Here is a 27,817-nt window from a genome sequence, read left to right on the forward strand (position 1 = left end):
ACAGAAAAACCTCACGAGGGTGCATCGAATGGAGCGCTTTGCTTGCCCTACTGGGTCCATTATGTGGCTCCAGGGGTCTCACATAATTTTTAGATGGTAAGGTATCTAATTTAATATACCATTGTATCATGGAAAAACAAACAACTTTTGTGGGAAAAAGATTTTTGTGTGGAACACTGTTTACAAAATGGCCATCGTTTAACACTTTTATCTGACTATGCAAGAATTTACAATTCAATGGTAGCCATTTCATAAACGATGGCTACCACGACATAACACGACAAACTTTTTCTTATAGAAGTTGTTTTCCCATGCTTCTTTCAACGGTATATATATATATATATCAGTTTTCGGACGACCCTCCGGGGTCCCATGGTAAGGGACCTTGTAGGGCAAACAGAGCGATCCATTGGATGCGGCACCTTGTTATTTTCCTATCTCATTTTTTTGTTTCATCTTTTATCTCCAATAATTTGTGATTTATAAGCACTGGACGTTTTATTTGAGCGTGAAAGAACAAAATGAAATATTGGTCATCTTTTAATCGATGCCCCACACGAAAGAAGTTTTCCTACAGCAGTTGTCTATTTTTCCATGATATTTTCAATGATGTCAAAACTTACACTTGCTATTTAAAATTTTCGAACGAACCCGTGGTGCACCTATTATCTGAAACACTGGGTACATATGAAGTAAAATTACTACCGAAGTAGAAGATACGGTAGCATCTTAAATCTCAAGTTATTACTAATCCTAATGGCGATTTATGAATCTACAATACTTACTTCCTGATAGGAGATATAATCCATTTGGATCAACCGCTAAACTTGTGACTGCATCTAGATGAGCTACCATCGAGTGAACCAGTTTGCCAGTTGAATTATCGAAGAAACGTATATGTCGGTCTTCATGTGCTGTTATCGTAAGAGGCAGTGTGGGATGTGTTACTACTCGATTGATCTGATGACCAATGATATTGTTATCCACCTCCTAAAAAAGAAAGAAAACCATTTAACTTACTGAATTCAATCTGGAGAAGGTACTTAACTAACGCTTACATGCAACATCACAAAAATTACGTTAATTTTTTTTTTTTTTTTTAAATAGTTAAACATTGACTAGTATTAAAAAATACAACATTCCTGTGAGCACCAGTGTATGTTCTCCATACAAATAATTTCACTAATAACTCACGATCGGATGAGCAAAAGGTTTGCTGTGAATATAGGAATACAACGCTATCAGTTTAAGTTACAAATGTTTAACAGAGAAATTGTTATCATAGGAAAGAGTCACTTTCGATGCTACTAAGTATATAGAAGACGATACTATTTTTTCTGTATTTAAAAAGTAGTAGTAGAATCTATCTTGTTCAATGCATCTTTAACAGTCTTCCTGAATGGTCCAATCAGTGATCTTTCTCAAATTCGAAAACATTAAAGAGTAAGACCATGTCATATAAGTGACTGAAAGTTCAGGAAGGCTGACAGACGCATTAATAAGCAAGGTAGACCATACTGCCACTACTAAAATAGTACTAGAAATGCATTCATTCTTTTCTTTAAATATTTTTCTACACTACAGCGGTACACCAGTATAAACATTACGTAATTACTAGTGTGATAAGAAAATCATTCGAAAACAATAATTACAAATATATGGTAAGAAGAAAGAATTTCAAAGGGACATAAACAATTACATAAAAAGTGAAAAAATGCACAACTAGCTCATGAATCAAACTCCGGTTTCCGGCTTACCGTGCCGATACGTTAAATTTACTGTTACTTATCAGATAAAAACAAAGCATAGACAACGTAAACAATAAACATTTCTCTGATGTTTTATCAGGCACAGTCTTTAAACTCGTCACTATAAGGGATCATGTCCCTCGGAGAGCACACTATCCGAGGAAATGGAAAGGAAAAGAAAGTAATGAGGAAGGAAGGAGTTGGCCTTAGACCTGTATTTAAGGTACTATTCCGACACTCGCCAGGTGTGAATGAGGAAAACCCACGAAAACCTAACTTAGCATGGTTGGCCTGAAAAAGCTGTTACACCTTTTCGACCGGATATCCCCACCGGAAATCGAATCCGGGACCGCTCGCACAATAGGCGAGAGGCATTCTGGAATGCTAACACAACACAGTGTCCACCTAAAAGCTTAACAGTTACTTTTTCACCTATTTCTTCCCCGTATCTGCATATTTTATATATACAAACTGTATATATATATATATATATATATATATATATATATATATATATATATATATATATATATATATATATATATATATATATATATATATATATATATTACATATTCGAAACCACAGAATCTGTGCCTGTAGTAGTCATGCTATTATTGGTTTGATTGTCATCGAACAGCAGGAGTATAGGATAGGTGCGAATCCCTTGTGTATGGATCACACTGTCATCCATAAATATACGGTGCCAGTAGTATCATAGCTGTGGATATTTCTGCAGACTCTTTACATGCAATAGTATTCAGCACAAAACTTATGAATCCCCCCCCCCTGCCCCCACTTTTTGCCATTCCAACAAACAGTCTCTTTAAAAGTGTAATTTTCTGTACTTTTCTGGTGATTTAATGTATTGGTTTGCAACGCTGCGTATTTATTTAGAAGCAAGAGTATATATTCTTCGTGTACCTCAGTGTCTCCTGTAAACATTCGTTTTCGTTTGGTGTTCGTCTGATTCGTACGTCCTGAGCAACTGTAGTTTTCGTACATGTTTGCAAATGCAAAAATTGGCCGCCATTCAGGAACACTTGTACATATGACAACGTGAATAGTGTTATTGACCTTCTCATACACAAGGTTCATCGCACTCAAATTTTTATAATTTTCGGAACTGGTTGAGCAACCATTTTTGGAACACTTCAGATGGATTGACCCACCAGCTCCACGGTTCCTCGTGTTCGAAATGCTGCGATGTATTCTGTATCAATTCCAAAATATTGTTCTAGAACATATTTAGTTTGGTGTAGATGTTTTTCCTCGTAATTATTTCTACATCTGTAAAACAGCTGAATTTAGCCTGAAGTATTATGTTGGCAAACTAAAACTAGATTTGTACCAGGCAGAGTAGGTAATTATGTTGGAAATATGTTACAGGCTCGATTTGTTTGTATAGAACACTATGTAATGATATGTATCCACTTAATATTATGCGATTTTATCCACAAAATGGCGGACATCCGTTACTGAAGCATCTTGCTAAACGCTAGAATGTCTTTGTTAAATTTAATCTAGTTCTACTGATTTAGATTTAAGGGTCTATCATTTTCTTTTATCTTAATGTTGAGATTTTTGCTCTAAACTGTTCACTTTTCTTCAGTCTCTTCTGGTAAAAATTATTTCAAACAAGAAAAAGAACAGTTAATTTTAGTTTTTCTGTGAATGGGCTAGCAAGAGAAGATTCGAATATCGCTAGTACTAGAAGATTGTTTCTTTAGTTTGTTGTCAGGAGTGCACAATGTTAAATACGAAAGAATAATTCAAATCTCCGTGGATTCTTGAATCCGCCATGTAATCTTTTTTCTCTAATGTTAATACCTTTAAATTACATAATAGCTGAACAGATATTCTTCCAGGAGCTGAATCTTTCGAGGATTACGTGCAGCAATACTATACTAATGCAATCGATCCAGACATGAAATTTCGTAAAGAAAAAATATTAGGGGAAGGCGTTGTACCTGTGAACACTTTTAGAGTCTTCGAAATTTTGCTGCTAATATTCACTACTTTTTCCCCAATTTTTGTCGTACATTTGAAGTGTCATCTCTTTGCTATCAGATAGGATGATTTTTAAACGTGTTACATAATTACAATAGCTTTTATAAGATAAAATAAAAACAAATCCGTTTTGTTCACAGGTACATTATAGTCGTGTACCATTGAACAGAGCCTCTTATACCTTTGAACAGTGATAATTACAATGTTTCTGCGGCAATAATATAAAAAGAAGCCACAAATATTAACAGTTATAAATTGCAATAAAAGGTTTAGCTATAAAAAGCTCCCCGATATGTGTGTAATACAAGATTACGATATGTGGTTTTCTCTGAATTTGTGTATTAAATGATGATAGCACGGATAAGTGCTGCTTATGGTTGGATGGAAACCAGCGTCTTATATTTAATTTAATAGTTTAATGTCATATATAACGGTTGTGTCCATGATGTATTTGCACTATGTAATGTACCACTGTGTTGCTCTCTTATACTATGAAAGTCTTCAAACACCGTAAATACTTGTATCCTCCTACTTCTCTGGATGTACCCAATATTTTGTTGCTCATAATTCATCAAATCGATGCTGACATGACTGTAAATTGTGTGCATGCTCATTCTCATGTTTCATTTGAAGTAGGTGTTAAATTTATTAGTATAGTTATTCATTTTAAGTATTCTAGTTTGAATGTTTTCGCTGACTCTCGCCATCCCACACCAGGCCTGCGAAGTTCAAGTCCGAGACCAGGTAGAAGACGCTGAAGGATGGCTCGTCTCAGTCTCAACTTTTTCATGCTTCTGGATGGATTACCGTATTTATTCGATTATAAGTTGACGCCTCTCCCTCCCTCCTTTCCCGATAATAAAAAAAAAAAAGAATAAAAGAGTAATTTATTAATGAAGCATACGAAGTGATTTTTTTGCTAAATGCTATATATATATATATAAATTAAAAAACTTGCTGTGCATATGTAAGGTACATGCAAATCCAAACATGACCAATATAAAATTTGCACTTCTTTCTCGATTAAAAAAACACCAGAATTACATGAAAATCCGCTGGCTTGGTAGCGGAGTTTACACAATGGCAAACTGGCGGTATTTTACAGAATTTCTTCCTATTACGTAAATAAAGGATGTCTACTTTACCGGCTGTGTTAACGATACCAATTCCAGGTCGAGAAACATTTCTTGAACAAAGAAAAAATACGGTAGGCACTAGGTAAATAGGGAAAAAAGGTAATAACAAATGAGGTAAATATGGTATCTGCTAATAAATAGACTCAAAAAATACCTAATTATCAACTGTTGAATTTTTCAAAAGCATTATCAGACAAGAAACGAAGATGAAATTTCAGTGAAACGGAATGCTATACAATAAATCTGTAACAACAGAGAACAAAGTGAGTGCTTTTTAAATTTTATTTTTCATAAGATAGCACTCAAGTGAGCTACATTAACAAATATTCCTTCTCTGCACTCGTTCTATTACAGAAACTAACTTTCATTACTGTTATCTGCTTATATGAAAGTTCTATTAAACTACCTGAAATCGAAAACATTCATAAGATGAAGCTATCTGAACAGTCATTATACATTACAGTCCACTTACCTGATTTGTTTCCAATCGGACGATGGGTTTCCCTGACTCTAAATCATACATTACACAATGCGAAGAATTATACGCTGTCACCATATGATTTGGTTCGTCACGAACGAAATCAACAGATGTTGGGCTGCCATCTAGGAAAAAAGACATTATACAGGCATTATAAAATGGAAAAAGACATTATATAATGCTAATTTACAAGTAACCTAACTCGATGATACCTTTAGGCCGTTTCCTTCAAAATTCAGAGAAACGGAAACAAAATTTCTAATTTAATCGTAATATTGTATATGAAATATTTAATGAAACTACAACGGAATACAACGCATGGTTCAGTAATTTGCGAATTCTGTTTATGTAGAATTTTGTATTTTATGTATGGAAAATATTTTTCAAGTGTTCTCTTCGTGAATGTTCCATAATGAAATAATCATATACTGTGTTGATTTTTCTTACAGTATGAGGATGACAATTACGGATTTATCGCAGGGAAAGAACTAGATTAGGGAGGGGGGGGGGAGCGTTGTTACGACAAATTTTGACAATTGACCTGTTTCCCTTACAATACAAAATCCAAACTGTGCAGACGCTGCACTTACGAGATCATGACAATCATCCTGCATTGGAAATCTGGCTGATGTTAATCTTTTCCCAGGAATTTATTTGTCTGATGAAACCCACTTCACGAACGGCTTGTTGATGCACCCAAAGTGACAGTGTGGTTTCCATTACTACTAATTTTTCGATGACTAGGTTATAGTTACTGTCAGCGGAAAACTATACAGCACAATTATACATACTTTGACACTCCCATGTCCAGAATTACGCATCATAATTTTTGGAAGATTGTATCTCATCATACAAGTTTAACAAAAGAGACACTGACCAAAGCTTAAAACCCACTTTATTTTAAATTATAATTTGTAACTGTTTCGGATATGCTAGATATCCGAAACAGTTACAAATTATAATTTAAAATAAAGTGGGTTTTAAGCTTTGGTCAGTGTCTCTTTTGTTAAAACAGTTAATCCAAAGCCATGGATAGTCTTACTATACAAGTTTAGAGAAACATTGATATTTTTACGACTGTCTCCACACCAATTGATCATCACGGCCTCCAGTTATCTTTGATTTTTTTTTTTTTTTTTTAATTAAAGAGGAGGGTCTATATTAACAGGTCGGACAAACTGCATCAATTTAACGAAATTCACAATTTAGCACCTGAAGTGTTGTTAAAAGACATGGGAAGAAGCAGTGGAAAGAACTAGATTAGTGGAATTCAGAAGGGGGACACTTGAACGACATTTTTTAAAAATAAAATTAGAAAACTTCTGGCTCACTCTGTATCTCAGCCAGTATAACTTTTAATATAATAGTTAATCAATAAACTGAATATTTTAAATGCTAGGAGTAAGTACAATAAACAACAAAGTAACATCAAAGAACGCGATCTGTTCTAAACATTGATTTGAATTCAAGTATAGTACGTTAGTTGGATGTAAGAAAAAGACTATCATTGACTAGTCTATCGTTTTCCCCCATTTTCCATATCGGTGGTAACTTCGTAAATACTAAAAAATAACTTCAACTTAATAGCTTACCTTGCTCTGATGCATACGTGGAAAGTAAAGGAATTTTGTTCTGTGGTGCCCATAATCGAACCGTTCCATCCGCTGAGCATGACAGAATTTGAAGGCGCTGACTATGAATGCTGAGACCCCATACAGCATCTGTATGTCCTTCTAGTGTACCTGCCAAAACTCCGGGATCTGAAAAAATATATATATTTACCAGTAAGTGTCTGTTTCAGTATGTCCTCTGTAAATGAGTGAATGTAATTTCTTCAACATTTTGCCTGACAAGCGTCCACCGAATACTTTGTAGGACTGTCCTGATCTGGATTACAATAATTTCAAAAATGCAATTTTACAGTCTACTTATCAACTCGGCTTCTCAAAACCTTCAAATAACTGATTCTATTTTCCTGATCAAGATTTGAAACTATGCTAAACAGGCGAAACATTGAAGTACGAGGGGAGTCAAATGAAAACCATAATTATTTTTTTAAATATTATTTATTGGTCACACAGGGTACAGAAGTAAATCACTTTTCAACATAGTCCCCTCCTCGTTCAATGCAAGTCCGCCAGCGCTTCGGAAGAGCCTGAATACCTACAGAAAAAAGTCTTTTGGGCGACGGCACAACCACTCGTGCACCGCGTTGCGTACCTCTTCATCGGAGTGGAACTTCCTGCCGCCCATTGCTTCTTTGAGCGGACCAAACAGATGGAAATTCGAAACCAAACCAGTGACGATTCGTGACAGGAAGGCATTACCGTCACGTTCAGCACGCCACAAAAGGTCTTCGCACGCATCAACACGTCGCTGTTTCAGTTCAGGCGTCAGTTGTCGGGGCACCCATCTTGCAGACACCTTATGAAACTGGAGAACATCATTCACAATATGATGTGCCGATCCATGACTCATGTGTACACATGCTGCAATTTCGTCTATTGTCACACGGCGGTTTTCCAAAACGATGGCTTCAACGGCTGCAATGGTCTCTGGAGTCACTACGCGCCGAGCCTGGCCGGGGCGTGGAGCATCGGCCACAGACGTAACACCATTTGCAAATTTCCGGCACCATTCATAGATTTGTGGCTGTGACAAACACGCATCTCCATCCTGAACCTTCATTCGCCTAAAAATGTCAATCGGTTTCACACCTTTACTTCGAAAAAACCGAATCACAGAACGCTGCTCCTCGCTGGTGCATGTGGCTAGTGGGGCTGCCATTTTGGAACTGTTGTTGCGCCGGTGTTTGTGCATCTGCCGGCTGCTGCCACCTAGGAGACATCCGGCATACTATCGTAAAGAGGCATGCCAACTTACAGCTCACTGGCGCCATATGCGGATTTTTATTTCTACTTTTATGGTTTTCAGTTGACTTACCCTCGTAATTATGCTAATTACTTATAAAGGACATTTGTTTTTTATATAGAGGACATTTCTTTTGCATCCTCATTGCATGTAATGAACGCATGATAAAATTATTCACAATATTTTTTGCTAAATCAATACTAATAGAAGAAAACAATCTATCTTCAACAATAAAATAATGTATCAGTAGCTCTTCATAGAGAAAGGAGTCGTCTAAAGCCATCAAATTTTATACAAGATGAATAGAAATGAAATCTTTCAGTGTAACGTCCCACGATTATGCCCTTTAGGCTCGGGGACACAATGATTAACCCTTTTAAGTTTTTTCGGTCGTTTTCGACCGATATTGTAGTGTCTTAAAGATTCGATTAAAAGAGAACTAAGAATGCTATTTAGTTCCGGTTTTTTCTATTTTCCAAGACAGGAGGCATTCAAGAAAGCCTTGAAAGGGTCTATACGCTTCCGAGCGTCAGAACATAGGGGGTATGACGTCATCAATTTACAAATTCCCTTTTTTTTTTACTGAGGTTTAACTTCAACATTTTTTGGTGAGCTTCTCTTTAATCCTAGAATCCTAACATTTTCTCTAAACAATCAGTGGACCATTAGTTTTTATGAGAATTTTTTCAGATCTCTTCGTCAGCACAGAAGGGGGGGGGGTCAAAGAGACAAAAGGGTAAATAAGGGATATTTTTTGACCAAAAATCCCACTTTCGCGATTCTTGCTCCGCTCAGCTACATAATAGGGACGTTTGAGTGGTACTTTCTGAAAGCCTACTCGATTCTGAAGAGAATGACGTATGAATCATCATCGTACGATAATTAGGGACGTGTCAGGAAATTTTTTAAGTTTGTATAGTATCCTTGGGAAATTTCGGAAATATTCACAGAAGAGGAAAATATTTTTCCCGCCCCGTCCTTAGTATTGAAGATAGGAAATTGGTGTTTAGCACAAGTAATTAGTACACTACGTAGTATTTTTGAAAGTTATTTCCAGATCTCTATGTTTACCCAGGGCCGCACCAGAGGGCCCGAAAACGAAAAAAAAGGATTTTTCGGCAAAAATCCCTATTTACTCAATTTGTCCTTCTTTCGGGACGTCCGAGGGACATGAGGTTAATACAATCTGGAAGATGGCTCTATTCTGAAGAGAATGGTGTATGAATCGTGATCTTACGATAATTAGAGAAGTGTCAAGAAATTTTTGAAATTTATATAGGGTATTCTGGGACATTCTGGGAATATTCGCAGAAGAGGAAAATAATTTTCCCGTCCTTAGTGTTGAAGATAGGAGATTGGTATTTGGCACAAGCAGTTAGTATACTACGTAGTATTTTGAAAGTGATTTCTGGATCTCTATGTTTACCCAGGGTCGCGCCAGAGGGCTCGAAACCGGGGAAAAAGGGATTTTTTCAGCAAAAATCCCTATTTTCCTCAATTTTTCCCTCCTTAAGGATGTCCAAGGGACATGCGGGTGATACCATCTGAAAGGCTACTCCATTCTGAAGAAAACGACGTATGAACCATAATTTTACGATCATTAGGGGCGTGTCAGAATTTTTTTTTAAATTTGTAGGGTGCATGTTAGGAAAATTTTGGGCGTTTTTTGATGCTTTCTCAAAATGGGTAAAAAATTTTCCCGCCCTTACTATTGAAGACAGGAATTTCGAATTTGTCACAAGTAATCAGTACACTACGTAGTATTTTTCCAAATTTTTGGAGGTTTGTGCGCAGACCCGGTAGGGCCTCAGGGGTCTCAAACTTTGAAGAAGTTTTTTTTTTTTTTTTGTAAAAAAATCCCGATTTTCCCTCAAATAATTCCCTTCTGGCATATTATAGGGACATGTAAGTGGTACCGTTTGAAAGGTTGTTCCATTCTGAGAAAAACGAGGTATAAACCATGATCCTAGGATAAATAGGGATGACACTGTCGCTGTTTATCTGAGACTCAAGAAAAACGCCGAAAAAGGCAAGAATTTAAAAGGGTTAAGGCAAGTGAATGATGGAATAATTGGTGGAATGAGGAAGTGGGAGGAAATGGAAGTACCCCGAGAAAACCCACGGACACGATGTTGTCCATCACAAACTTACTTGGCCGGGGATCGAACCAAAGACTCCACGCACTGGAGGTTAGCGCTCTACCATTGAGCCACCGTGAACTCTTTTGTACAAGATGGATATTCACCACAGGTATAAGTACGTACAAAGTAGTTTTATTCGATTTTCGGTCGGGATATATATGTGTGTGAAAATGTATGCAAGTTTATCAGGTTTCTGAGAACGACTTGCCTGTACGCAACTCACAGGAGTTCCTTTCGGTTGTGTGGGCTTACATAAATAGCAGAGGCTAAATACCAGGGAACGGAATGGTAGTGAGGAAATCCTTTAAGGATATTCTTTTGTCTCTTTTTATCCAGGTTCTGAATTAAGACCCGGATACAACGGGTGCTTACAGCTAGTAATTAATAAAAGAATGACGCGTTAGTCACAAAGGGGCTGAAGATTACATTTACATCTATTATCTAATATTCAGATTAGAAAAGGAACGCTAACTATCCGTTTCTGAATTTTAAAACTGAGAAACTGGAACGACAAAAGATGTTTAAAATTAACACTTGGGAGTACATACATCAAAAAACTCTATAATAACACTATCAATTTAAGTTTTAAAACAACGAAATAACAGAAATATACAAGGGCTTATAAAAGATACGAGCACCTCACAATTCTTACTCCGCTCTGCATGCTCTCGTACTTGACATATTTTTGAAGGTGAAGAGATTCTTGCGTGCTTGCGCATCGGACACTTATCTCAGACATCTATATTTAGTGCGTAGAGGTAACTTTCAATATTGCAAAGAATATATCGTTCCACTGAGTATTCAGCACATTCTGGGAGACGTGCCGGAATATTGAGACTACAGGAAACATTTAGGACTGGCTGATAATGTTAGTCAGGTTTTGGAGAATAACTGTTTTTAATGATCTTATTCTCATTTTTATTGGTGAGGAAAAAGTTAATGTTCTCTGAGGCTTTTCTTTTTTGTCTTTATCTGTTTTATTATTATTATGATTAGTATTCTTTTATTTACATTTTTCTTGTTACAGGTTTCGTATGTTTTATTCTATTAGTTTTTTCATGACTTCTGTCTATTTTTTTTAATTATTTTGTTTTATTCTATCTTTTTATGAAGATTTTATTCGATTTACATTTTCTTCAAGTCTACTTTTGATTAATTTTTAATTTGTTAGTCCTTTTAATTCGAACCTATGTCGGTCACTGGTTTTGTCGTGACGGAAATAAACAGTCTCGGCGCTGCTGTCCCGAGTAAACACATCAATCAATCAAGGATGTATGTGAAATGCATAGAGGATACTGAACTGAACATTCATTACAAATGGCAAGCATTTGACTGACATATGTAAATGTTTCTATGTATTGTCGCACACTTATAACCTCTAGAAGAAGATACTTAGACTTCAGAAGAACACATGAGTCACAAAGGTAAGTGTGAATTTGGCAATTTGGATCCTAATCCTATTATGTTATCACACGCCAGGTGTCACAGAATATGCTTTCATAAAATAATTTTATTCGAACTTTTTTATTTTTTAGGCAAATAAAGTTAATGTCTGACTCACCGAACGAATCGTACGGATCTATGTTGGCACTGGGTAGATTCCAGCAGTGTATAGCTCCATCCATACCACCACTATAACACTGTTCTCCACTTGCACTCATCGCTAGACAAAACACAGGACCTGAATGTGATCGAAATGTGTACAAGGGTTCCACATCTAATGAGGCAGATCTGTAACAAAATTAGTGTTTCTATATTAAAAACCCACATTATTAGTTACTTCAGTCAGCTGAATTATTTTACCATTAATATAAACCAATGAAGAAGAAACAATAGTGACACTATAAATACTGAACTACCTACTTTCACATTGATTGTGGCAGACAAAATTGCAGAATATTTTTTCCCTTTCTATCCCAAATGAACATATATAAAAAAAGAAGAGTAAATATTTTTAGTATATTGTAGACTCGCCATAAGGCACTCTTTATTTTTGTTGGTTTATTCGTTGTCGAAATAAATGGAATTTCGTCGTTACCGTAATACTGCAAACTGTGCATACATTAAAATATCAATCAATACTTTGGATAAAGTAGACATTTTCCAATACCTGGGACCAATATTAACAGACCAAAACCACATCCAAGAAGAAATTAGATGTCAACAGAAAGTAGGGAATTCGTGTTGTTATTCACTCCAAACTCGTTCATCCTCGTGGATTCTGTAGAAATTTGAAGCTTAAAATATACAAATCGATAATTATACTTGTTGTGCTGTATGGCTGCGGAACATGATCGCTTACTTTGAGGGAAGAACAACACAGATTAAAAGTGTACAAAACAAAATCCTGAGGCGAATATTCAGATTCAAGAGGGACGCGAACGGCGAAAACTTAATAACGAGGAAATGCATAATTTATACGGTTTACTTAATATTGTTAGGGTCGTTAAGTGTAGGAGGCTCAGGTAGGCAGGTAATGTAGAAAGAACTGAAGAAAGTAGGAACATTTTCAATATTTTAACTGGAAACCCAATCGGAAAAAGACCATTAGGAAGACCTAAGTGCAGATGGAAAGACAATATTAAGATCTCGCACAAACAGAAATACAGAGTAGAAACTGGATCCAATTGGCTAAGGATAGAAGTCAACAGAGAGCTTTTGTGAATGCGCAATTGAACCCTCGGGTTCCATAGGCCATAGAGTTAGTTTGCTTGTTTACTCCTATAGGCCAATATCTCTTCTTTCTGAAATATCAATTATCTGCGAAAAAATAAAGACAGGCTATTTAAATTCACCTCACCTTACATCCACAGTTCTCTCCACGGCTTTCTACCGAGAAGCTCAAGTCTCACAAACTTAAGTACTCTTCTTTCCTGTGCAGTCAAATGTATGAATAACAATACTCAATTAGATGTTATCTACTTTGATTTCTCGAAGGCCCTTGATTCTGTCAGTCACATTCATCTTCTTCATAAGCTCTCCAATAGATTCAATGTACACGACAAATTTCTCTCTTTAATCACCAGCTACTTGAAGGACCGTAAACAGAGAGTTGTTCTTTCAGGGGCGACTTCTAACTCCCAACCCGTGATTTCAGGGGTGCCTCAGGGGAGTGTACTTGGGCCTCTACTATTTGTCCTGTATATGGATGATCTCTACACGCACTTATCAGCTCAACCTAGTGGTCTTCTGCTTTTTGCTGACGGTTTTAAGTTATACAGAGAAATATCGTGTCTCCATGACACAATTGCTCTACAGGAAGACATAAATTACCTCATAAGCTGGTGTGAAATGTGGCACTTGAAACTCAACAGTAAGAAATGTGACAGTATTACTATTACTTTGAAAAAGTCTCCTGTTCCCTCCACATACCATGTCAATGATTCCCCTATCACAAATTCTGCTAAGTCATAATAATCTTGGTGTCATCTTTGATTCAAAACTCTCATTCTCTGACCACATCTCCTCAATACTTAAGAATTCAATGTGCATGTTGGGACTTCTTTATCGATCTTGGGAAGATACGCAGTTTCGTCATTAGCAACTTTTTATAGAACTTTAATAGCGCCCAAGATCGAATACTGCTCTCCCATATGGGCCATGACAGCACCTACACATCTCTCCAGACTTGATTCTATTCTTAATTTCTTTATCGCTATAGTCCGTTTTCGTGTTCCAGCACTTCGAATATTATTTAAGAAGGAACTCTTGCGACATCTTAATATCCAGACTCCGGAAGTACGCAGAATTATTTCTGACTTGAAATATCTTCATAAAATAGTTAATGAAAACTTAAGATCGGAAATATTACTTCAGGAACTATCCTTACGTATCCCTTCCCGCATCACCCGGAATACCCACCTATTCCATCTTGCCCGTCCTAGGTTGGCAATTATACAGAATTTCTCTTTCTTACAGAATACCAAACTGTTAAGTAACAACTGATTTGGAATTTTTTTCAAGCTACCTGGTGTTTGAAAGAGCAATTAAACGAGTTTTGACGGAATATTACTTTTACACTCTTTTTTTGACATTGTTCTGTGTTGTTGTTATTGTTGTATTGTTTTTTTCTTTTGTTAACATTTCCCTGTGTAAAATGGCGAAGTTATGCTGTATCTGGGAATTTGTTCAATAAATAAATAAATAAATAAATAAATAAATAAATAAATAAATAAATAAAAATAAATACATAATTGGAATCTCAAAATAGTCTATTGATTCTCTAATCGTAACAATAGGAACACTAACAATTACAAATATGATTTGTGTGTGTGTGTGTGTGTTTCATACCGCACAGAGATGTTTACTATGTCCGCCATTGCCACCAATATAATATTGTACTATAGGTCGACGAACGGCAAATGTAGTTTCCATAGGAAAGTTGATTTGATTTGGAATTTACTGTTTCAGTAGCGAGGCTATATGAGACATATCTACAGCTTAACATAGAATCCGAACCACATGAGCTCCCGTCGGAAATCGAACTCTGACCTTCCACGCCTCAGACGCATACGCTAAACGCTTGGCCACAAGGAGCTCTCCACAGGAAGGAAAACAGAGAGGTCGTCATCACATATTTCGTCACCGAAGGTCACCAGACTAGTGGCGTACACACTATTCTTCAAAGGTACTCCACGCTGAAAAGAAATCTAACGGTGTAAAATTTAAAGAACTGGGTGGACATTCGACACCGTGTATCTATTTTCAAGGTTTTTTTTTTTTTTTTTTTGACACGTCGTTGATAAATGTTGCTGTAACGCTGTAGGGTATTAGTGAATTGGCAAATCAAGACGCGTTGTGTGTGTAGATAAATAAAGATGAAAGCTGGTAAACAGGTATTGATGGAGCGTGATATATAGAAACTCGACATGCGTTCAAAGAAAATAAATGGGGAATATTACGGTTAATATGTGAAAGGTAGTGTAATGACAATAAAGAGGTAATATTTATACACAGATTGGATAAAAAGTAGTGGTAGCAATGCTCTCATGTCAGAGGACTGTCTCTTAGCACTACAAGAGTTTTGTAGCTGATAAAAGAATGTGATAGATTAAGTGTGGCGAGTTGAGTTGATTTTCGTTTAGCGTCCCTTTCAGCAGCGAGGCTATATGAGACGTGGACCTACTGATTAACGTGGAATTCGAACCACATGAGCTCCCGCCGGGAATCGAACCCGGGTCTCCCACGCCAAAGGCGCGTACGCTAACCGCTTAGCCACGGAGGAGCTCTATTAAGTGTGGCGAATGGTAACAACTGTGTTATTCAGTCAAAAGAGAAGAGAAATCATCATCCTTACCACATGGCGCTTCCTACGGGTCATTGACAAAGATTGACACGCTGACCGTGTACAATGCCTTCCACACGTGTGGCAGAAAGCGATAGAGATAGGAGGTGATTACACTGAAGCAAGGATGTACCCATGCGAGGGATCCATCGGGTCCGGAGCCCCCCCCCCCAAAAAAAAAAATCTCAATAATGTACACATTTGCACAATTTCTTAAATAAAACTATACTTTTCAAAATAAAAATTATTTATGTAGACTAAAGATTTCAACTTATACCTAATCTCTCTCCTTTTTTTGTCTCGTAAATATGTAGTGCACTAGTAATTTCTTGTATGGACTACAACAGTGGTTTGAAGGAAGGACATGCACAATATTTAGTGATCAAAATATATGCATTCAGGAGACAATAAATGCCCCTAATCCTGATTCCTGTAAATGTTCAAATGTAACATAAAAATTAAAATTAGAGTAAGGTAAAATAAATAAAAATCAAATTATTTTGAAGAGCTAGAGACTGCGTCTTCACTGGGATGAATAACGACAGAGCAATGACTAAACCTAGGTGGATGCCAGTCCCTTTTCTTCTTTCCCGTCCGTTTTTGGTACAGCTTTTTTCCCCCCCTTTTCTTTCTAAATCTATTTACCCAAATATATTTAACTACTTATCGTCTCTTCGGGTGCAAAATAACACCGGTTTAATAGAATGTAAACGTATTGGACACCTAGCCCTTCCTTCCCCCCAACTTTGGACTTCTGGGTGTGTGCCTATATTTGCATAAAACCAGGTACGAATTAAAACAATGTTGCCATTTGTTTTCATCCATTCCTTGTATATAACGAAGCGTTATATTGAAAACAACATACTACCAAAGCCCTTGTATCTAAAACAATCCTCGTGTGAGTGGTGATACACTGTTAACTCAGAAGATTAACTGCTCAATCTTGCATAACACGAATAATTCAATTCACCCAGTATACACAGTTATCGCGAGTTGCCCCATCAGACCTCATAACTGAATCAGTAAAATCTTTATTACTGTTGCACATATTCACAATTCACTTATAAAATTCAAGACGCTTCTTGGGTTGTCTTCATTGAAGTGCGAAGCACCCTCGGAATGCACGACCTTCACTTTACACTAAAATGCGACGGACTGTTTTACTTGCACACGATTTTTGCCAATAGTACTGTATGGACTTCTTCGAGAATGTCAAAAAGTTTATAATAAATACGCTTTCATACTTCAATCGCACATTGCCGTCGCACCGTCTTTTCTTCACATCACTTACAATAACTTTAGCCTCACAATTGTTACATATTCTCGTAAACGTTACGCGCAACAATAGTGGAATATCAAATGCTTTCCTCCATCGTCTTTTCAAGTCAGTTTTCCATTAACACCTTCAAATCTATTTACTGTTGCTGGAAAAACAAATTCTCTCTTTCTCATTGCCTGTATAAACATAAAAACCGAACTGCCCTTACATACATTTACAAAATGAAGAAGTATGCTGATAATTTATTGACTAGCCACTCTGATTCCACGCAGTATATGACAGGAAGAACATATCTATAAACATATTGGGCGTACCCTAGTGTAATTACTGTACTGCATTTCAAAGAATTCATACTTAGGACTTGGTATGCTTTTACATGTAATTATTCTTACCCTCTATGCACTTTTCTGAACATACCAAAAGATGAGTTAACACTTCAACTTGAAACGTAATATTTAAAGTTTAGGAAAGAAGATGGTAAGTATTGTTCTCTGTTGATAGTTTTGCTGAAGACTGTCACAGCCAGCAAAATATTAGGTGCGGGGACAACGGAGTAAGTCCCTGGGGCCTATTAACCCTGTTAATATAACGAAAATCGTAGACTTGCAGTGAAATAGCTATTGCATCAACACTGTTCATTGGAAAGTCATGGTTTATAGTTCATTCTCTTCAGCATGAAACAAGCTTTCCAGAGGCGCTATGTATTGAGGCCCATAACGTACATGAACAGGGAAAATTGGGAGAATGTCGGGAAAATTACCTAGAAAAATCCCTTTCATCAACTTTGACACCATCTGGAGTATCCCTGGGTAAAAGCACACAATCCAAATGTATATCGGAAAATACTGTAGGAGATAAGAAATGTGTGTACCAAATTTTGTGTTGATAGACAACATAGGTATCAGGGGAAAGCGTGTATTGGTGTACAAGCTTTTCCCTCATATCTATTCCGTCTATCAATACGAAAGTGATGTATGATTTTCTTTATACTAACAGTTTAATGGGCCCCAGGGACTTACTCTTTTTCCATGGCACGTAATTTTTTGTGCATGAACATATTTTTGTTACGTTTATCGAATGAACTTGGTCTGATTCGGATGTCCAAATGACAGGTTCATATCCGTTCCTTGTGGGTAACTCTACGAATCCTCATCAAACAAAACTGTATGACGTAAAGATAAATAACGAAATTTCACTACTGTCTGGTCTAAGACTCGAAGCTCGGACAATGTATCCATCTAGGAATATCACATTCAGCTCTAATTAAATGATTACAGAACCCCCCCCCCCCCTACTCGCAGATCACTTAGCCTTAAGAACCAAGTAATCCTTTAGTTTAGTCTGTGATATCCTCGTGGTCGCCATTTACTCTCACTATATGAACCTCTGATATACATGATGCATCTTGAATGGCATACTAATAATCTCAATGACGTAATGTTTGGAACATTACTTATTCACAATAGCACTGAAAACATCCTTAAGTAAAAGCATCACATAGAATTTCATGTTAATAACAGTCCAGCTTTTAGAAACTGTATTGAAGATAAAAACTTAATTAATTCTCTATGCACATGACAAGAAATTACTCGACAGAGCAAATAATGTTCTGTAGTTTAAAAAGAACTATTCGAAAATCTACGAATAAATATAACGTACTTTTTTGCAGGCACAGTTTTCTGCAAATTCCATAATTTCAATGTATGGTCTTCACTGGCGGTTATGAGAACAGGTTCAACTGGATGGAATGCTAAAGCACGCACAGCATCGAAATGACTCCGTAAGGTGTATTTGGCATTCCATGTTTTCCGAAATGCTTCCTTAGTTGTTGATACCTGAAAATACATCACCAGCATTAAAACAATCATTAATTACATGCATATCACGTAACTAACATTAATAGATTACTGTTAACAGCACTACAAATACGTAAAATCAATGCCACACAAAAGTATGTTTTAGCTCAATCTTTACATCTATCGTAACTTAGGTTGGCAACTATACATTTTTAAAAATACAGCTCTAATTTTACAGCTGATGTGACTAGTGACTCGTACATCTCAACTTTTATGTATTAACAGATCACAGCAAAGATTGACGGAATTCACGTAATTCAAAAGAAATTAAAGAGAATAGTTAGTTCTCTCCAATGTTTCCTCTGAATTTATCGTAATTTGAACGTTTCTCTTCCTGGAAAAGTATAAGTCAGAGGCTAAAATAACTTTTCCTTTTTTTCCAGAAACACCAACTAGAGATATCCACATTTTGCTTTCGTTTCTACACTCTTTCGCAAGCAAGAAAGAAAAGAAACAAAAAGGGAGGAAGACAAAAGCGTAAAATTCATGATGAGTGTTAAGAAGATTACCCTTTCAGCTATTTTGCCATTCTGCACAGTCTTCAAATAGAAGAATGATCGGAACAGCAAACTGAATATTGTATACGAACATTTTTGAAACATCAGAAGGTTTGAGTAGTTTTTACATTGTTACCTTGTGTTGATATAATCACCGTTCTTACAGTAGTACCGATGATGGCTCCATTTTTCACCATACATACATACTATACACAAATTTCTGGGTGAATAAAATAACTGGTAGTTCTGGTCATATTAATACGACAAAAAGGTATGATGTTTATCAGTGGTATTTGACTAGCTAGAAAGAAATTTAACTGTAATTCAACCACGAAGTCCTTGTCTATGCAGGTGTATACTTTTTTAATTTGTAATGTTTAAATATATGTGAACGAGTGGGAAAATAATACTGTAGGTACTCATATCTGCACCTCAGTTCATTCTGTATCGGAACTATTGACTCAAGTAACTAACTGTTTGATTTATTCAATTTGTTGTGAAATTAAATCCAGAGTTTGTGAGAAATAACGCCACCACTGAAGTTGAGGCTTAACCTCATGATAATTCCATTTAGAAATCACTCTTAAAGTTTAATTCTAAATTCACTCAGATATTAATCTCCATCGGTTTTGTTATTTGCACTGTTGTTGATAGCATTGTTGTAAAATTAATATTATATATATATTTAAAATAAAAGTAACTGAAGATAAAGTATTTATCTATCCGTAACAAAAGATGCAATATTTGCTACGGTTGACCCATAAAATTGCCCTAATTTATGTCGTATTAATTAACTCTCAGTCTTTCTGGGCGGGCACTTAGTAACTATTTGCTATCCGCCACTTCGATTGTTATATTATTTTAAAGAAATTTCAGCTTCGTGTAATAAATGTTATATGTAATCTTCCCTCTTCTGAATAACGCTAAGTCGGAGACTAGCGTTGGATACAACTCTATATGTTCCTATTGATTGTAACTGTATTGCACACCACATAGATTGTGCATTTCTGTTAAAAAGCACACTTGTTGGTAGCCAGTGACTACTTGATATAGATGTCACACATGTAACCTTCTAAATACCGTCGTTCAATGATACTACATAGAAACTAACTTACATCGTAAGCAGTCTCTTCTTCATTGTTAACTGTAAGTTGAGCCAATTCTCCGAGTCCCAAAGTAGAATCGAGACCCTCTTCTTCACCCAAGCCTCCAAGTTGTTGCCGTGCACCTGGTGCAAATGGCAGACCCGTTCCTGCAGGAAGCCCTGTCAAAATAAAGCGCATATTGTATATATAGTTCTACATAGTAGTTTAATTTAACAAGAGCAAATATAGTAATACAGAAAAATCCCCACTCAAAACTTCTGTATCATTTCGTATTCATTACTAAACTAAGATTAAGACAAAATGGCTGCTAATTTCGGAGCTAATCAATTATGATCAAAGGAAAACTAACATTTTTATCAATCTGACTTATATACTGATATACCTAGGTATGTATATATAAAGGCTTTTTTTTCAATGTCTAATAAAAAATGCAGGTATCAGCTGAAGGTAAGCTAACTTAGTGAGGTGCGACCTCAATCTTGTTCTTTACCATAACACATGAGTTTCAAGACAAAGGAAGAAAAATCAGAAGTAAACACATTATAGAAGGTGATTTTATAAGGTCCAGGCTTTTCTTTCTAAAAATCTTAAGATCTCTTAGCATTAATATATGTAAGGAATTGTAACAGGGTAGATTTACTGATTACGTTCTAAAGAAAAATGCCATTGCAGGTAATTTTCGCATTCGAGTCTCTGCGAAAAATGATCAGCACAAAAAGTTGTTTTCGACAACTACGCTTAACAAATACTTCGTATTTTGTTTGACACACAACACTGGTAAGCACCTCACAACGTTGGTGTCCAACCACTAATATCTCATTGTGAAAATGTGAGGTTCACACTCAGAAGTCAGAAACATTTTTTCTCTGCAACTTAAAAAACCTTAATTTACAGAACTTCTCGACACATTACACCTTTTCAATTTTAAATCATTTTCTTAGTAACAACCCAATGGAGACCAGTGCGATCTAATCGACTGTTGATTCGACAATCTTTTGGATATTTCGAATTTAATTTGGAACTTATTCAGTCTGATTACAGCTGAGTGTGAACTGAGCCAGGTGACCCAGTTAGTGCACAAAGGAAAAGAATAAGATTACAATCTACTTTAAGAGGGTACTATTTAGAAAGATGAGTTTCTCTCTTTTACATAATCAAAAGAATGTACTAGTTATCACTATACTTCATATCTGTATACCTGTAAATAAGCACATGTAACGTAACACGTAATGTAATGTGTATCATAGCTGATAGGAATCCGAAATTTCTGTACTGTTAAGTGAATTCTTCACTAAGTTTATTTCAGAGCTTCTTGGAAAGTATTCAGGACAATTAAATATTTTTATACTTTACGTTTTTTTATTATTATTATTAATGTGTTGTACTGCTAAATTTTCGGAGAGTTGTGTTGTCATCTTCTACGGGGCAAATAACCAGAAAAGCGTTAGAATTTTGTAAGTTCTGGGCTTTTGTCAAGGATATGCTATCTACTTTCAAAAGTACTTCTTACAACAAATGATATGATGTTCTCTTTCTGTTATGTTACATATATATATGATTTAGAATATATTGTTGCTCCGCTATTTGTTCATCTTTACATCGAAAAGCCAAGGACTGCACACTAATTGTGAAATAATTTGTTTAGGAAAACATTGTAATAAAAGTGAATTAATAAAGTGGAAACTTTTTTTACGGAGCGAATTATACGACAATGAGCTTCTTTTAGTCCTCATATTCACATCTGTCTGTGATACGAAATTCGGTTTGGTGAAAATGGTGTAGGGTCACAGCTGAGTATGTGCATAATATCCTATTACTATATGCATTATACATAGGAATTTCTGCAATTTTCATTGTTGCTACTCTTGACTTTGTTGCAGCTTTTAAATGTATTGTTTCTATTGTTACCATGGCAAGGAGAGCTGGTCGGTTATTAACGATTTTGTTTAATTTATACTTACACCTTGCTGAATTTGCATGGAATTTTTTTTTTTTTTTGACTAAAATACTCTTAAATAGTGCGATTGTATTAATGTTGTACTAAATTAACAAACAAAATAAAATAAATCGAACTACACAATTTAACAAAACATTTCAAGAAAATTACTTTCTAAAATTTTTCTATTTATGTATGACTAAAAGGAAAACCATGGGGAGCGCTCTCGCACATAATCACTTGATTTATATACTATTTTCTTGAAAACAAGTATTTTTACTTTTTAGTACGATTCGTTTTATTTCGGTTGTTAACATTTTTTAAAAGAAAGCATGTTTTTAATATTATTTTATTTCAATTTATTTGCAACAGTGCTCAAACATAATATATGAAATGTTTTAAATAATATGGCACATTTATTAAATAAATTTATGAAACAATTAAGAAAAAATAACTAAGTCAACAGGAAACATATTTCGATAGTCGAACCAAAGGAAGGGGTAGAAAACCACCTATCAACGGCATCACATCCAGTGTCACTGCCTGCCTTTCCACACCATCCAATGACACCACACCCTACTTGCATAGCACGTCGTCCAGTTGTACAAATGTTCAGTATTGTCCTCTGTGTTAGAGAAGAAATATCTCATCTAATTCTTTTCCATGTGGTAAGGTGCCAAGAACCGACGACACGTTGCCACGTTGGATAGCAATAGATATGCGTTGTATTAAGAAAGATGTTGAACGAATATCTCCAGTAACGATAGAAATGCGTCTGCCTACTTCTCTAATAAAATCAAGGCTTGCAGATCCCAAGCACCACTAGTCTCGATGGCAATTGGAGCAAAAATAAATTTATCAAGGAGGCTGTTATATTTCCTTTGCTTTTCTACTTCTCTACGACTAGCAACAGCCCCAGCATTCATAACAGCTAAAGGGAGACTTGAATGGGCAAATGTATCTGAACACGTAAAGTCCCATACTAGTGATTTGCCTTTCAATCAAGGAACTAATGTCATGCCATCAGGTCGTTTACCATCTGAACGACAACATCCTGAAGGTTCACGTATTGAAGGAATTCCAGCTGTGGTAAGGGCTCGTGAAATGATATCATTCACAGAGGAGTGTCTAGCGTGTCTACCCATGCTCTTCATGCATGACAGGCCATGCAGGCCACGTTGGTTAACTTGATCCCCGCAAGCTGGACAGCGATGTGGCTCACAAATATCTGCACCTAATCTTAAGGCGACAGAGATTCGAAATGCCTCATTAGTCATATGAAGACCTAATGGTGGGGAGGGTAATGCATTCAACCATGCCCCAGCATGTAGGGATGAGGCAGCACGAATCCTGGCTTTATCCTCTGGAGCAATAACTGACTGTAAGAGAAGTTCATGAAAATGCGCTGCAATTGGTGTGTACCAAGATGCCTGAGAACCTATTTTGTTAATCTCTGGAAAATCTGTATCTGTTAAATTTTTCCATTTGGTAGAGCCTTCTTGAACTGTTCCATCTGGGTCTAGGTGGTAACCTTGCGGAAGAAGAGCCTCGACTAAACGAAGAGATCCGTGGTAGGACGCTAAAATGGAAGGAGTCGCCATATCCACGGATCGTCGAATACCAAGACCCCCTAATCTCACAGGTAAGGATGCTTGAAGCCAAGATTCGTCGCTTAAGGAGCAGTTTAAAATTGACTCCAGACCCATTTTAAGGATACGATCGTATTTCTCCAGTAATGGAGTCTCATTCCAAGAAGGAAAACATAGTAAGAAGTAGTTTAAACGAGGGATCGACAAAGAGGCACGTAGAAGAAAAAGTTGCATGGACAGAAATCGAGGCGAGTCGAGACAAAAAATATTCTAACTTCGATATTTTGCTTAACAGGACATTGGTAAAAGCTTCCTTTGTGAGAGCGGCGCCTAGAAGACAAGCATCCTGGTTAGTTAGGAGACGTATTCCTGGGGCAGTTTCGTCAATTTTTTTAAATAATAGGTCGAACTTGGCTTCGTCTGACCCAAGAAAACCAACTTCACACTTTGAAAAATTTAAATATAGGCCAAGTGCAGATGCCTTCTCATTTATTTGTGCTAGAGTTGAAAGAACTACTTCAGGTTCATCAGCGATAGTTCCATCATCCAAATAACAAATGTTTAATTCAGTGTTGATCGATTTCACTAAGGAATGAATGGTTATAGCAAAAAGTGCTGGGCCCAGGGGATCACCTTGTTGTATTCCTCTCTGGGATGAAATAGTGTCTTCACCTAAGAATAGATCACTGGGTTGAGCGTAACATTGGTACATATTTTATTTCAAATATGCTGACATTTTGTTCGAACTTGTGAATGTTAACTCCTGTGTAGCAGATAGTTCCGCTTTACTCAAGACTAAAGTTGGCTGCATACGAAAAGGCTGATTTCCATCTCAAGTCAAACAAGAGATCTAACTTTAACAAAGTAGAGAAAAATATAAAAGTAACAATGGAATACTGATATTGTATCATCATCCGACTTACGTCGCTGTGCAAAATATCATCATTGTATGACGTTGGGAAATGAGTTGAACTAAGGCTGCAAGATTTGAAGACACACTTGAACGTTGTAAGCTAAAGGTAAGTATGCACAAAAAAACTTTGCCACTTGTTGCTTATCGCTCGTTACGTGCAAGTGTGGCACATTGTGAAATGGCGGGGTCAAGTTATCCAGTTTTGTTAGAGAAGGCAAAATTGCAACTCGTGCAGATATTTCTTTTCATTTACGGCAACTAATACTGTACCAATATTGTTTTTTTTATTATTAATTATTTTTTAAAATCTCCCACTCGTCTTCATTTTTTGCTACAAATAAAATTATTGAGTCTGTATTGTGTTTTCTTTTAAATATTTCGAAAGACCTCAAACCCGGTATTTGTTTTAGGATCTCGCATGTACTTTTAAATTTCTGTTCCATCATTACTGTTAAAATTAGTTGGACATAAAATTAAGAACTCTTTCAAACTTTTCAGTAATTTTCGAGTACTGCACGTCTGAACATGCTTGATCTACGTATACTAGTACGCTTAAATAAACGCCATTAGTGATCAAAACTGAGTATCCGAACAAAATATGTACCATGACATTTTTTACTTGTAATTTGATTCGGTTTTAGCTCGAGTTTATACGAGAGTAAAGTCTACTGTGTGGTACTCAGATTTGAATGACTGTCTTTATCCTTAATGATATCACATTATTCACGTATTTCAACTCGCTCAATTGTTTAAGGAACCCACAGATTTACCACCTCAGGAACAGAAGCAAACTATGGGATTCTACCTAGTCCTAAGTCGATCCGGACAGGATTTTTACGTACTACCCATTTTTTGAGATCTATAGTTAATCCTAATATTATTTTACCGTACCGAAAAGTTTCTTTATTTTCAATGCAGTAACGTATTCAGGTTATTTTAGACGTCTAGATCTTAACATCTGCAGTTAACGGTGAAATATTGATATTCTTCGTTAGGTGATTTCCCATCTTAAGTTTTTTTGTCTATTTTTCATATCAAATATTCCTCAAGACTGATTTCCGAAAGTCACAATCCCATAGCAGTACAACAAACAAACGTATGCTTTACCGTTCTACCTTGCTGTCTTTATTAAAAACTACTACTGAACTAAACATCAGTACCCCTTTCAATGTATCTTTCATTAACATACTATTATTACTCTTAATTTTCTAACCAAGGAAACCTGTGTTCCTATAAATGTTCTCTTCCCTACAACTTACTCCACTCAGAAGGATCACCTTGTTGCCTTACATCCCCGGCAGCATCCTCTGACTCAGTTAAAAGGTTTAATTCATTGAGAACTTCCTCCGCTTCCGCATCTACATCGTCTGCTACGCCTTCATGAAGTAATAAGCCCTGTACGCAAAGATACACAATCATCAATAACTATTATTATTATAATACAAATTTGTACTGAAGTTCTGTCCCCTTTATAAATACTCTTTAAGCAAAAAAATTTGTAAATAAATTTTGAATGTGATCTTACTAAACATTAATTAATCCGTTCTTTTATAAACATATTTATTTCCGGAATTTCTATCGCACAATTTATACAACTACTTTAAACACAAGATTACGGCACTACTAAAGAAAATGGATATTTATTTCCGAAAGCAGTGCGTTCTCTACTATCCTAGGGCCTCGGTATTTATAACACGTTTAACTAAGAATCCGAAAAATACATACTAATCCTTTGTTTCTTTCCCCATTTGTCCTTAGTCTAATTCTACGACGAAAGAAAGAAAAAATGGTTAATATATCTTCCCTGCGTCATAGATATTACAGTAAAAAATGGAAACTAACACTGTTTAGTATATGAAATCTTCAGTTGGCACCAAGAAACAAACAAAGAAAAAAAATATTTTAATGGCGACCACCATCATATAGTAATAGGGCAACTGGAGTAAGACATGGCATTTCCATGGTTAATTTTTACCTTATCACTACAGGCAAAGTATGAAGAAAAAAATAACAAAAATATCAAAATTAACAATCGAAAATACGAAATATATAGTTTAATTATATACTTTCTGAAAGATGAATTATATGTATATACAGAGTGATTATAATCAAAGTCCCATTTTCAAAATGCTGTCAGAAAAGATCCACTGGTCAGAATGACTTCAAATTTGAACTGAATATAGTTGAAGGAGGAGGAAACGGTATGGCATAAGAAAAAAGTTCCAAAGTGTTAATCCTAAGTGTTAATAAATGGCGCTATAAGCGCCATAGCGAAAGTAGATTCGGCTATGAGTGACATTTTGAATCAAAATACACGGCTTTGGCATGAGCTGCACATTAAACCGACTGTACTGTTCAATGTGCATAATTGTTTCGGTTTTGTGACGAAAAAATTACTTCCAAGTCATTCAACAGCTGGCCAATATTAAGTCTATTGGCTAACCCTTAATACTGTAATTTATTGCGGTTGTTTGTGGTGAGAACGGAACAAAACTTCGTTTTGTTTGAATCACATCACAATTGGCATTGTAACAGCATTTGTGTGCGCATATTTTTATGCATTCATGTTGCTATCGGTAAAGCTGTCAATCCACGGGCGCTGGATGGAATTCAAGTTCGATTCTCGAACTTGTTTGTTTGTTTGTTTTGTCATCCGCAGAAATTCTTAAGTAAAATATGTCTATCCATTAATCATTCTGCATAAAATAATACGCACTAAAAATATGCATCAAAAAGAGTCTTTGATATATGCATTTTCAACTTACTTGAACTACTACTTCTTGAGCTCCGAGACTATATTATTATTCTTATTTAATTACAAAGGGAGATTACCACTCATCCTCCAGATAAGTTGCACATTAAGCTTACAAGGAACGGACATGAACGTGTCATCCGGACGTCCCAATGAAACCTAGTCCAGTCGATCAACATAAAGATACGTTCATGCACAAAAAATTAGGAGCCATGGACAAC

At 36.1% G+C, this 27,817-nt stretch overlaps 1 protein-coding gene across 2 annotated transcripts in view; it reads right to left on the reverse strand.

Annotated features, from left to right (window-relative positions):
* The window catches only part of Cka (Connector of kinase to AP-1), a 91,743-nt gene that overhangs the window by 7,123 nt on the left and 56,803 nt on the right, over window positions 1-27,817 (reverse strand). Inside the window, exons 6-12 of one of the 2 annotated variants that reach the window (XM_081758974.1) lie at window positions 26,122-26,239; window positions 20,416-20,564; window positions 18,607-18,782; window positions 11,946-12,115; window positions 6,965-7,132; window positions 5,367-5,497; window positions 786-990 (exon numbers count right to left, since the gene is read on the reverse strand). In XM_081758974.1, coding sequence (XP_081615100.1) covers window positions 786-990; window positions 5,367-5,497; window positions 6,965-7,132; window positions 11,946-12,115; window positions 18,607-18,782; window positions 20,416-20,564; window positions 26,122-26,239 — 1,117 coding nt within the window. Of the gene's footprint in view, window positions 1-785; window positions 991-5,366; window positions 5,498-6,964; window positions 7,133-11,945; window positions 12,116-18,606; window positions 18,783-20,415; window positions 20,565-26,103; window positions 26,240-27,817 lie in introns of both variants that reach the window. The other variant, XM_081758973.1, reaches the window with a different exon arrangement.

The sequence above is a fragment of the Thermobia domestica genome, chromosome 5 (genome assembly GCF_964235325.1).
Source record: "Thermobia domestica chromosome 5, izTheDome1.hap1.1, whole genome shotgun sequence".
Taxonomy (NCBI): domain Eukaryota; kingdom Metazoa; phylum Arthropoda; class Insecta; order Zygentoma; family Lepismatidae; genus Thermobia; species Thermobia domestica.